Source organism: Heptranchias perlo, chromosome 3, assembly GCF_035084215.1.
Source record: "Heptranchias perlo isolate sHepPer1 chromosome 3, sHepPer1.hap1, whole genome shotgun sequence".
Taxonomy (NCBI): domain Eukaryota; kingdom Metazoa; phylum Chordata; class Chondrichthyes; order Hexanchiformes; family Hexanchidae; genus Heptranchias; species Heptranchias perlo.
The window spans coordinates 17,498,041-17,511,016 of NC_090327.1; the positions used below are offsets into that span (position 1 = coordinate 17,498,041).

The 12,976-nt window shown below is 38.5% G+C and overlaps 1 protein-coding gene and 1 long non-coding RNA gene across 3 annotated transcripts in view; one reads left to right on the forward strand and one right to left on the reverse strand.

Moving 5' to 3' along the window:
- Nucleotides 1-154: 154 nt before the first annotated feature.
- Nucleotides 155-12,976, forward strand: part of LOC137310704 (uncharacterized) — a 56,432-nt gene continuing 43,610 nt past the window's right edge. For both annotated transcript variants that reach the window (XR_010960144.1, XR_010960142.1), the window contains exons 1-2: nucleotides 155-338; nucleotides 12,444-12,547. This is a non-coding gene — a long non-coding RNA (uncharacterized lncRNA). The remainder of the gene's footprint in view (nucleotides 339-12,443; nucleotides 12,548-12,976) is intronic.
- The window catches only part of ndufv2 (NADH:ubiquinone oxidoreductase core subunit V2), a 44,392-nt gene continuing 42,996 nt past the window's right edge, over nucleotides 11,581-12,976 (reverse strand). The window contains exon 8 of the mRNA XM_067978381.1: nucleotides 11,581-11,789. Coding sequence (XP_067834482.1) covers nucleotides 11,696-11,789 — 94 coding nt within the window. The 3' untranslated portion in view covers nucleotides 11,581-11,695. The remainder of the gene's footprint in view (nucleotides 11,790-12,976) is intronic.

Consider the following 12,976-nt stretch of genomic DNA (forward strand, 5'->3'; position numbering starts at 1 on the left):
ATTTAAAATAAAATTGCTGGACTATAACTTGGTGTTGTAAAATTGTTTACAATTGTCAACCCCAGTCCATCACCGGCATCTCCACATCATGGTTTGGGATAGAGGAGAGAGAGAGGAGGGGGGGGGGAAGGGTTTGCGCGGGCGCAGAAGGTAGTTGCATGTGAGCAATATGGTTTGGAGGAGGCGTCGGTAATGGCTTGTCGCAGTGTACGCAGACGCTAGATGCTGAGGAAGCGGCTGCTGCTGTTTGTGCGCAATATAGATATATATGGGGGAGGGGGGAGAGAGATGTGAGGTTAACGAACCTTGGTCTCCTTGGATCTTAGATGACGTTTCAGGTGAGGATTTCTATCCGGGAGTGTTGTGCGCAGGTGCTGGAGAGAGAGGGGGGGGGGAAGCTTGGCGGCTGTATGTCTGGAAGCGTTGTGCGCAGGCGCGGTCCTTGGGAGCGTTGCTGGTTGAATATTAAGGTCAGGGCTGTTGAGTGAAGTGCTTTTGGACACTAATCCAGGACTCTTTGAATTGGGTGGAGTGGAGAAAGTTCCATCATCCGATTACACAACTGATTGTTGGGAATATTGTGTGCAATAATTACGGTGCACATTTAGTCGTGTGGGGTATTGTACAGCTCCTTCGGCGAGTGAACAGTATGTCAATAGGCAAAATGTAATCGTAATCCATGTAGCTGGAAAGCCCCTAATTTTTCTGTGTATTCATACATTCTGAAAAGCAGACTATGTACTTCATGTATTTTTAAATACCGTATTGGTGATTCCTGCAGAGTTTATGTAGTGCTTAATAAATTTTTTGTGCATTAATAGTAACATGATTTGTGATTTTTTTTTAAAAAGTTAAACTATATTGGCCCAGAAGATTTAAGACTGCTGGTCATGTTAACGCTTGTGGTGGAGTTTTTGACTGACTACTTTGTGAATAACGTTTACAAAGATCTTCAGAAATATTAGACTGCAATGTTTTCAGTGATTTTTAGATTGTGTCGAACTTTCAACGACGAAATCTGCATTCATTTATTTTCTCCATGTCTAAATTTACAGTTCGGATTAGGTTTTAATTTTTGTTTCACATACTATTTAAAATGTACGCTAGTGAGAAAAGAAGAGATGTAGCTACTTCATTCACTTTATTTTCGTTTTCTACGACTGGTCGAAAAATATATTGAACATCCGCATTTCCCCGTGGAAAAGGAAACTGAACCAATGGCGGTTATTAGCCAAAAGAAAATACTTCGTCACCTTGACCTAGTATCGTATAGCACATTTTTAAAATACCTTTACCAATAAATATCCTTTTTACCAAATTTTAGGAATTTAAGCGCAGAACGTATTGCAATTAACTTTTTTTTAATCCAACGCAAACAGCAATTTGTGGCTTTGTAATCGGGGGGAAGACTTCTAAAATTCGTACGCTGTTTCAGTTTAGCGGGCGCAACCCACTGAGGAAGGTGCTTCATGAAAACGTATTTTGCACACTTTACTGTAAATTTATAATAGATGTGGGTTTTTGTAATGAATGTGTCGTATAAGTTTTATGTTCGTCATAAAACAATCTTCAATGTTTTTGGATAAGATGGTTGCTCGCAGTACAGTAAATGCAACAAGGATTACTTAAAAAAAATATATAACATTTTAAAATAAGGAAAACTCCCTATTCCAAAATTTGTAATTATATCACCGAATAAATTGTGTTTTTCTTGTATCTAAGCGGTATTTTGTAAAATGCATTTAAACTGCTTTCAAGCCTCTCCTAAAAGTATTGACCCCTTGCTCGGGAATAGTTTGACGGGCGTCAAGTGCCCATGTAACAACCATTCTTGCAAGTCCAGGCAGTGAGTGTTTACAGGGATGTTTAATGGCAATAGCAGAGTTAAGCCAGATCCCCCCCGCTCACCTGATATCCACCCATATTTTCAGCGGGGTCACTCAAAACTGACTTAAGAAGCTTGCCAGCTATTTTCTTTTCTCTTTCCAACACTGAGGCTAATTATACAGTTCCTACCACTGTCTTGCCTTGAGATCTGCTTACTAATCACAAACTGGGAATTGAATGCGACTGTTTGGTCCAGCTACTAATAGTTGCTATACAATATTAACATTTTTTGGATGGTGCAAAATGTTAATGATTTTAGCACAGTGTTGGATTTTTTTTCCTTCATTGACTTTTTACAAAACTTGTATGGAAAATACAAAGTAGCATTTATAGGTCTTTGAGCAGTAGGAAAAAACCTGAACCAAAATCAGCACTAAAACTAGCTAAATCACAAATTACTTTTTAAAAAAAAATGCTTGTGAAAGCATTCCAGTGGAATCTGCTTTTAGTGATCTCATTGATTTATGCTCAAATTGTTTGGCAAAACCCACTTACATTAACTGCATTTTCCATCAGTCGTACTAATCAGTTTTGTACTGGACTCCCATTGTTTTTATCTTCTGATGTAGTTTTAATGCAAGTTGACCAATAAACTAAAAAAGCCTTGATCTGCTGGTTATCCTTTTTTATAAAGTGCTATATCTTGCACTTTTGAATTTTGTTCCATTCGTTGCTGTTAACCTACAGCTGGCACAAGTGGTTAAGGTGCTGTTGATTGCTTTAGGTTAACAGCAACAAATGTAATAAAATGATAGCTTTTCAAACTTTATAAATCTTTAAAATAACTTGTCTGCTGTACACAATAACTTGTACTTAATAGTACCTTTTTTGAATTGGAAAAAATGTCCCAAAGCATTTGAGACAAATAGATGAGAAAAGGTTTAGGAGTGGTGATGAAAGCAAGATCAAAGGGATAAGTTTTGAAGGAGGGAAGAGAGGTAGGAAGTCATGGAATTTAGGGAGAGAATTTGAGTATGGGACAGACACACAATTGTCTGGTATGCTGTCTAGTATGGCAGCTAAATAAATAATGGTAGTGAAGGGTATTTTTAAAAATAGCTCTCATTTATACCTCAACTTCCTGGATCACAAGTGGCAAATGAAATGCTGTATTGAGATACTATTAGTGCAATGTGTATATTCAAAATTTAAATATCATGGAAGCAAAGACTGCACAATGCTGCATTTAATATTTTTGGTTCTGTTTTCATTCATTTTAGCTGCCATACCAGATAGCTGTCTGTATTTGGTACACTGTTCTTTTGATTTGTATTTCACAGTAAAGGGAAGCTGGTCATTCCCCTATTGGCTCAGCAAGTTCACTAGTGATTTTGAAATATATGGACCAGGAAGGTCCCAGGTTTGATCCCTTTACACTGATGCTCATGGCTTACAAATGATGTTAAATGTTTTAAAAACTTGGATGAGATACCAAAGGGTAGCATGCACCTGCCGAGCCATACCTTAGCATGAAGGGAGATAAAGTGTCTTCGGTCTTTGTACACTGCTTTTTTATTTTGCTTGGCTAGTTGTTATCTCAGTTTAATATTGATTAAGTCATTTTAAGAAAACTTTCAATTTGCACAATTTAATTCCCATTTGTAAAATTAAAATATTGCATTATGTACATATTTCCACCCTTCAGTGGTCACAAAAGCCAGCAATGTGTTTTTACTCTGGCTATTTGCCAGTCTGGGTCTCATGGGTTCTCACTAAAGGACCAGTTTTTTTTTCTTCACTTTAAAGCTATGGCCTGCTTTTATAGTAGTTTTTTTTGTTTCTGTAGTCTGTGGATGCATTTCCAATGCTCCAACAGCTGAATCTGATTTTTTTAAAATGTAAATGAAATACTACCTGTATGTGATGTAATATGATTCCATTGATGTTGCAGTAGTCTTTTGTGCATTGTAATGCTAATCCACTTAGTTACTTCTGTTCTACTCTCCCTGTCCAGTGTCCTCTATATGTACTTGAAGGCTATCCTTTGTCCAACCACAAACCTGCTCTAGCTATAAATAATGGACTTATTAAATAGGTCAAAATCAAAACTGCAATAGCTTTTCACTTACTGTTGATGGCATAATTACATTTTGAATGTTGAAGTAACCTAAGAATATTCTTGATATGATGCTGTGCATTACCCTTTTCCAGATGGACTTGTGTGTTTGACAGAGCATTTAAAGGAATGGCAAAACTAAAGGTATATCATTGGAATACTTATCCCTAGCATTTCCCAGCACTTGTATAAATTGTTTATTTTTATTTTAAATATGGTACTTCAAATGCAAGATGGGATGAGCCTAGTTGTTTTGAGACCAAGATGGTGGTCCTATCAATATTGGGGCAAGCTGGTCAACAAAATTGGTAGCTGTTTTTAAAAAAAAAAATTAGAAAACAAATGGATTTTAAAAAATTGTGACAATCTTGGTATATAACTTTTAAGAATGAAGCTCACACAACAGCAGGAATTATTTGGAGTTATGAAATCTTTTTCCTTTTTCTACAGGCTATATGCCCTTTGGCTAAGGGTGGACAGCATGCTACAGGACCTTCAGTTAGCCAGAGTGCTGGGAGCCATGTGACATAAGCTATTTTAATTAGATTCCAGGAGCTTCCTCCGAGTATTTATACTGTTAAACCTGGTCTCTGTAGCTTTAGTGGTATATTTTGTAGACTTGGTTTTACCTCAGCTACTGGACACACTGATCCAAAAGTATAGCATGAGCTGGCTCGTGGACTGGGCTCCCAGAATCTAAATTAAATGAACATTATAAAAGCAGCTTTTAGCTCTTCCCAAATCTTCCTCCCCAAAATTTTATTTGGGTTAGAAAGTTCCTGTGTTGTAGTGTCGGTGTGACGATGAACTACTGCATGGTAATTAACAGATAGCATTTGGAAAGGGGTATATGCTGAAAGACTTGCATTTATATATCGCCTTTCATGACCTTACAACGTTCCAAAGTGCGTTACAACCAATGTAGTCAGTCACTTGGTTGTAATGTAGTCAGTCAGTCAGTCGGTTGTAATGTAGTCAGTCAGTCAGTCGGTTGTAATGTAGTCAGTCAGTCAGTCGGTTGTAATGTAGTCAGTCAGTCAGTCGGTTGTAATGTAGTCAGTCAGTCAGTCGGTTGTAATGTAGTCAGTCAGTCAGTCGGTTGTAATGTAGTCAGTCAGTCAGTCGGTTGTAATGTAGTCAGTCAGTCAGTCGGTTGAAATGTAGTCAGTCAGTCAGTCGGTTGTAATGTAGTCAGTCAGTCAGTCGGTTGTAATGTAGTCAGTCGGTTGTAATGTAGTCAGTCGGTTGTAATGTAGTCAGTCGGTTGTAATGTAGTCAGTCGGTTGTAATGTAGTCAGTCAGTCAGTCGGTTGTAATGTAGTCAGTCGGTTGTAATGTAGTCAGTCGGTTGTAATGTAGTCAGTCGGTTGTAATGTAGTCAGTCGGTTGTAATGTAGTCAGTCGGTTGTAATGTAGTCAGTCAGTCAGTCGGTTGTAATGTAGTCAGTCAGTCAGTCGGTTGTAATGTAGTCAGTCAGTCAGTCGGTTGAAATGTAGTCAGTCAGTCGGTTGAAATGTAGTCAGTCAGTCAGTCGGTTGTAATGTAGTCAGTCAGTCAGTCGGTTGTAATGTAGTCAGTCAGTCAGTCGGTTGTAATGTAGTCAGTCAGTCAGTCGGTTGAAATGTAGTCAGTCAGTCAGTCGGTTGTAATGTAGTCAGTCGGTTGTAATGTAGTCAGTCGGTTGTAATGTAGTCAGTCGGTTGTAATGTAGTCAGTCGGTTGTAATGTAGTCAGTCGGTTGTAATGTAGTCAGTCGGTTGTAATGTAGTCAGTCGGTTGTAATGTAGTCAGTCAGTCAGTCAGTCGGTTGTAATGTAGTCAGTCGGTTGTAATGTAGTCAGTCGGTTGTAATGTAGTCAGTCGGTTGTAATGTAGTCAGTCAGTCAGTCAGTCGGTTGTAATGTAGTCAGTCAGTCAGTCGGTTGTAATGTAGTCAGTCAGTCAGTCGGTTGAAATGTAGTCAGTCAGTCAGTCGGTTGAAATGTAGTCAGTCAGTCAGTCAGTCGGTTGAAATGTAGTCAGTCAGTCAGTCGGTTGAAATGTAGTCAGTCAGTCAGTCGGTTGAAATGTAGTCAGTCAGTCAGTCGGTTGTAATGTAGTCAGTCAGTCAGTCGGTTGAAATGTAGTCAGTCAGTCAGTCGGTTGAAATGTAGTCAGTCAGTCAGTCGGTTGAAATGTAGGTAGTCAGTCAGTCGGTTGAAATGTAGTCAGTCAGTCGGTTGAAATGTAGTCAGTCAGTCAGTCGGTTGTAATGTAGTCAGTCGGTTGTAATGTAGTCAGTCGGTTGTAATGTAGTCAGTCGGTTGTAATGTAGTCAGTCAGTCGGTTGTAATGTAGTCAGTCAGTCGGTCGGTTGTAATGTAGTCAGTCAGTCGGTCGGTTGTAATGTAGTCAGTCAGTCAGTCGGTTGAAATGTAGTCAGTCAGTCAGTCGGTTGTAATGTAGTCAGTCAGTCGGTTGTAATGTAGTCAGTCAGTCGGTTGTAATGTAGTCAGTCGGTTGTAATGTAGTCAGTCGGTTGTAATGTAGTCAGTCGGTTGTAATGTAGTCAGTCAGTCAGTCGGTTGTAATGTAGTCAGTCAGTCAGTCGGTTGTAATGTAGTCAGTCAGTCAGTCGGTTGTAATGTAGTCAGTCAGTCAGTCAGTCGGTTGTAATGTAGTCAGTCAGTCACTTGGTTGTAATGTAGTCAGTCAGTCACTGTGGCGGTGTGCTGGCCTCGAGAATAACTGCAAGGCGCTGGCAGCTATTTAGTCTAACTTGGAATCTTACCTCTGTTAGAAGTAGCGAATGACATTTACAGGGGCTGGCACCAGAATTATTGCACATTGACTTTTTTTAAACATGTCTGTAAATGTCAAACTACCTTTTTAAAAAAATACAGGTATCTTGCAAAGGTGTATGTATACTTAACCTGTACTGGATGGATTGACATTCACTTTTTTTTCTGAGTAATTAATTTCAAAGGAAAGGCATTCTAGTCACAGTGATGAAAGTATTGTATTAAAAACTGAGAACCCTTATTTTAAATTTACCAATTCTGTTTAAATGTCTGGAAATAGTTTGCCAATATTCTTGGTTAAGAGCTGGCATCTGACTTAGAAATGTTTTTTAAGGAGTGTATTCAATCTTTCTCCCCCAGCAGTAAATACCCAGTTTTGACAAAAGGTCCACACCAAAATCCACTGTTCTCTTCACATGATTTCTGACCTGCTGAGTGTTTCCAGCATTCTCTGTTATTTTTAGTTCAATGCAGCATTTTGCATTGTTTACAAATTTGACTTTTTTAAAAAAAAGTAGGAAAGAACACTTGTTTACATAGCATCTTTCATGACCTCCAGATATCCCAAAGACTTTTGTAGTGACTGTTGTGATGCAGAGAAATGCTACAGCCAATTTGCACACAGCAAGGTTCCCAAAACAGCAATGAGATAAATGACCAGATAATCTGTTTTCTTAGTGATGTTGTTTGAGGGATAAACATTGGACAGGACACTGGGAGAACTCCCTTGCTTTTCTTTGAATAATGCCATGGGATCTTTTACATCCGCCTGGTTTAACGTCTCATCCAAAAGACAGCACCTCTCGACAGTGCAGCTCTGCACTGAAGAGTTGGCCTCAATTATGTACTCAAATCCTGGATTGGGAGTTGAATCCATAACTCTGTGACTCAGGTGAGAATGCTATTACTGTAGCAAGGCTGGTGCCTAAACCATTACCTGTGCTGTTTTAGATTTGATCAAGTGATTGCAGTTGTTTTCAAATTACTTTTGTAATCTGATTGCAACCAGATATAGCTCTAAACTACAAGTAACCTGTAAAACAAAATAAGCCCAGTGAAAATTGATTAATATAACCTGACTAGACTACTCCACCATCTGTGTGCGGTCTCTTACTATAACTATTTGCATTTATACCGTTTAAATGTAGGAAAATGTCTCATGGTGCTTTAGAGTGTGGTCAGCTACAAAGACCAAGCCAATAGGAGATTAAAGGTGACCAGAAGTTGAGGAGAAAAGTAAAGGGGATTTGGGAAGGAGCAGGACTAGAGACTGGGATCTAGTTATGGCTGCCAATGGTGGGTTGAAGGGGATGGGTTGCATATGAGACTGGAATTAGAAACAGACAGTTCGGGAGGGGTTGTATGCCTGAAGATAGAGGGGCAAGGCTATGCAGGGATTCAAGGATGACAATTTTTAATTCAAAGCAAATTTTGTGGATAGTTTTCACTTATGGAACAGTAGCGTACCTTTCTATGCTTCAACAATCATACTGACCATAGAAATGTATTGTGTTGGAATCAAATGGTAAAGATAAAGAATGAAGCAGTGGGAAGGAAAAATAACTTTGTACTCCCACACATTTTTTAATAATGCATGGTCACCATTGAATGATGAGATTGTAATTACATGAATGCTCATTTGAACCTTGATTGGATTGCTATCTTGAATTTGATATCAATTAGTTATATTTAGAAGGTTGTGAACTGATTTTTTAAAAATTAAACTAATTATTCAGCTGCAGATTTTTATTGAGTTCCTAGATCTAGGAACTCTATGGGCTAGGTTAGTTTGGATTTACTGTCCTCTATTAAATACTTGGTGACATTGTCAAATTGTATTGTGACATTGACAGCTGCCATGAACATATTGCATCTGAATTTGTACAATGCTCCCTTGTGCAGGGAATTGGCATACAGGACTGGAAATGAGACAAAGGTATACACCAGTTTGGCACCACTCCTGTGCCATCTGTAACACCACACCAAAAAGCCTGTTTCCCACAATGTCTGGAGACAAACAATAAACTAATCCATATCAGTATCTGTTCTGCAATTATAGATGGTGTCTAAGGGGGCAATGGCGTCTAAGGGGGCAATGGCAGGTAAGGTGAGTGGGACAGAAAGCAGGTTGATAAAATTAGTCCCCTGCGAGTGTGCTAGGCAGGAAGGTCCATGAGAATGGGGCAGCATATTCCTTTTGGGGTTTTACATTGTGTGGAATGTGGTTGAAAGCTCTGGAGAACTTGATAAATATTCAAAGTCCAGACTTTTGACAGGCTGTAGCCTTGGAGTAGAAACTTTAATGAAGGTATTAAGACACAATACATAATTCAGTGGGTAAATTTAATAATCAGTGAAACATGTAACTTTTTTGATGTTAAAACCTAATTTTGGATGCTTAAGTTTTATGGGGAAAATAGAGCATTTTTTCCAAAAACATTTTAATCAATATGCCAAAATGATCAATGTAGGTTTTTCATTATAAATGTTGACACAAGGTGTTACTCAAGTTGTGAAATTAGGAAGTAAGATTTGTTGACCATTGTGCCATATGCAAATTTAATATAAATTAGGAATGCTGCTGGGTGAAGTGGCTGTTGTATCTCTTCACATTTTTAGATTAAACCTCACTCATCTTGAATTCTTAACAATATTGCTTTTAACTTGCAAAAGTGCAATAAACATGCTAATTAAACATCCATTTAGTGAAAGGTAGGAGCCTGATTAAAGTGGACTGAATTCATAATGCTAAAAAGGCGAGGAAACTGAAGGAACAAATTAAGTTTAAAAATCACCTAGGGATCGCTGGCAAAATCACTAATGTGGAAACTGATTTGTTGAAGACTTCATTCTCCATTTTGGTGGTCTTGGTTTCCTATGCAAGCCATTTGCCCATAAGTCTGAGTTTAATACTTATATCATGGTCTTTAAAGTAGCAGAAAAATCTAAATACAAGAATTATGGATAGAATGCCTCTGGTACTCAAACCTGAAATAATGCAACTGTAACTATGATGTGCCACACAAACTAAGATTTTAAATGGGCAGTAAAGTTGTAGATTACTAAAGATATAAAAATGTTTAATTTTTAGGCATTCTAGCCCATAAATGAAACCTTGTTACAAAGCTGGATCTAGAATAAGCAAATCTGTATGATGTGTGGTGAGTTAACTGTAGTAGGGATTTATTGTGTTCTACTTATCCCATGACCCCATATGTAGGAAAACACCAATTTAACACTTTTTAATAAAATACTATTTGTAGGGCATGATCAAGTTTTCTCAAACATATTCTTCAGTTCTACCTCCCTCTGCTGGGCAACTTCAGGGACACTTCAGAAGGGAAAGAAAGATGGTGTGTAATGACATGAAAAAAGCACCCACTCCAATTTTACTTGTACTAATGAAATGGCTTTGTTGGTCACAAGTATGCACAATTAAAATTCAGAGCAAAGATGATTTCAGTTGGATGTGAGGGTTGCTGAAAAGACCAGCATTTATTAGCCTAGATGCCCGAGTGGGATGTCTTCTTGAACTGGTTAGATACACTGGAGTGGCTTGCTAGGTCACTTCAGAGGGCAGTTTAAATCACAGGCCAGACATGGTATGGACAGATTTCCTTTCGTAAAGGACATTAAAAAAGTGACCTTGTGTCTAGTTCATTAAACTGCCATGTTGAGATTTGAACCTGCATTCTCTGGATTATTAATCCTGTAACATAATCACTACATTACTGTGCCTGTTGCAATTCAAAGTATTCACTGGACATAGTACCAATATACAACCAGCTGTTACCAATTGTTTCACATGTCTCAGCATTAGGTGGGCCTTGTCAGCTGTCAGATTCAATCATGTGTACTTCATGTGGGAAATTTAAACATACATTGGACAGCACTTAATCTACTCTACATCTAGAAACTGTTCCAGTATTGTAGACAGCACTTGTGTGTAGGACAAGACAAACAAATAGAGTTGATACAAATCCATCAAAACCTTGTGATCATTAAGTTTATATCAATTTAGATATCTTGGTGACCCCAGTTCATTTTACACATTATAAATATCCATGGGTTGGGCATATGGGTATTGTCCCCTGATTAACTTAAGACAGAAGTTAATTTGCAGTTCTTTTGGGGACAAACAAAATAATTTTAAAGTGCAAAGTTTCCTGTTGGACAATATTTGATTTTTCACCCAATTCAATTCACATGATAAAAAAGCAACTAAGCACCGCAAAGGCTACAGGTCAACATTCTAGCCGTAGTGTTGAAAGACCTGCACTCTAGAATTAGCTGCACCTCCAGCCAAACTGATCCAAGAAAATTGACAACTTGAAGCCAAATAGGATCAAAACATGTCTAATTTTTGTCTGACTGTATTGAAAGTAATTTAATGGGAGTTGGAATGTATATCCTCCTAAGTGCAGGTGCCAAGCATAGTTGCAAGTATGCTATGTTTGGATGTGAGATCCCAATTTTGAAACGTTTCATTGAAGGGGGGAGGAGGGACTGTGATAGAATGAAGTTGCAAGGGGAGAATGACAATTTATAATTCCCATCAGATCAATTGGATATAATTAATGGCAAGAAGTTATTCAGAAGCAAGTCTTTTCTAAAGCTAAATGCTTGAAACGAATAAGGGGTGGATCTGTTGACGGGGGGACATTTATTCCGAAGTAAATCTGCCATTGGGTTACTTATTTTGCAACAGCTGCTGCCAAGCAGGTTGAAATAAACTGTCCTACTAGTACAGGAAAGCTATGGCAAGCTTGCTATATGTATACTGTAGTGCAAGAGTGGGAATAAAAGCCAATTATGTATTTAATAAAACAGCACCACAGGAGAACTGACATTCAGGCTTTGTGGGAAGAAAACATTTTATTATATACATTTGTACTGTGTACACCGATACTGAAATTAACATGACAGGTATAAGTTCAAGACATAACCAGCTCCTTCCATCTATAAAATCAGTTAAAGATCTGGTTGAATTCCAAAACCAGGTCCCTTGGGTGGTTCTGTCAATGAAGTTAAACTTCCAACAGGCTCACAAGAAAAACGGCCATTCCTAAAAAGGACAAAAGGAAAACAGAAGCACATATTAAGTTCAAATACTATACAGCAAAGAATGTTTGTATTCAGTATTCTCTAGTACAGACACAGGTATACCACAGTGCTGAGCCACCTTAAGAGTTCAAATGTAAAAAAAAAGTAGCATTTTTTTCTTAATCTTCCTTTTCAAACATTTTCTCCCTAAAGATCTAGTCCTTATTACCATCACGAACAACTGATTGCAGGGACATGCATACAAGTAAGGAATCCAGTTGTTCTTCCTTCAAGTATCTCAGCACTTCTTGTAATGGCTCCAGTTTAGTCTAAGCAATGAGATCAGATCTGAACACAAGTTTTACCACTCCACCCACCTGTAGATTAGTGTACTAACCCACTACACTACTAGGATAACTTTGAATTAAAAGCTCATATAGGGTTGCACGTGTGAAGATATCTGGGCAGATTTTTTTAAGCACATAGCATATAACATTTCCAAGCCCACTGCACTTCATCACTAACGAGATATTTTGAATTAAAAAATTTAGGCTGATTCTTCTGATCTCAGCAGTAAGTAGGCGAGCTACATGGACCAAGGTTCCAGGTTCAATACCTATTCTATGCCTATTTCACCACTGAGGCACTAGCACTAAAATTGATTTTTGTATCCTAGGGTTTGGAAGGGGAAACTAGTTTAGGATTCCTGCTTCCAATTGTTATCCAGTAATCCTTGCTAGAAGTGAGTGCACATCTGAGCCTGACTGTAGTGGCCCAGAGGTAAGTAGTTTGATGCACCTTTTATGCTGACTAATTGAGACATTTAGGAAGGAAATTGGCACCATAGCACAGAAAAAATGCCATCAGGAGAGAAAATGGGCAGGGAAAAAATGCCATCTTTAGGTTTTGCCACACCCACCAAATCTGGAAGTGTCACACCGCCTTAATTTACTCAATGAAACAGCTGAAAGCCAGAGAGCAGAAACTCAATTTGAGGAACTGCAGCCACAAGGTCAGGACTCTGTTCCATAGTACATCCATGTACTATATCAGGGAATTTTAACCCATCCTGCCTGGGATAACTTAACTCGAGCCCGAGAGAGGAAGTCACCACAGCTTTCCCACCAGGTGAAGTTGGGGTCAAAATCTGTCAGGACAACGAAGAGGCCCTCCGAGGAAAGTTGAAATCTTTCCTTTTGTGGGGCCCGG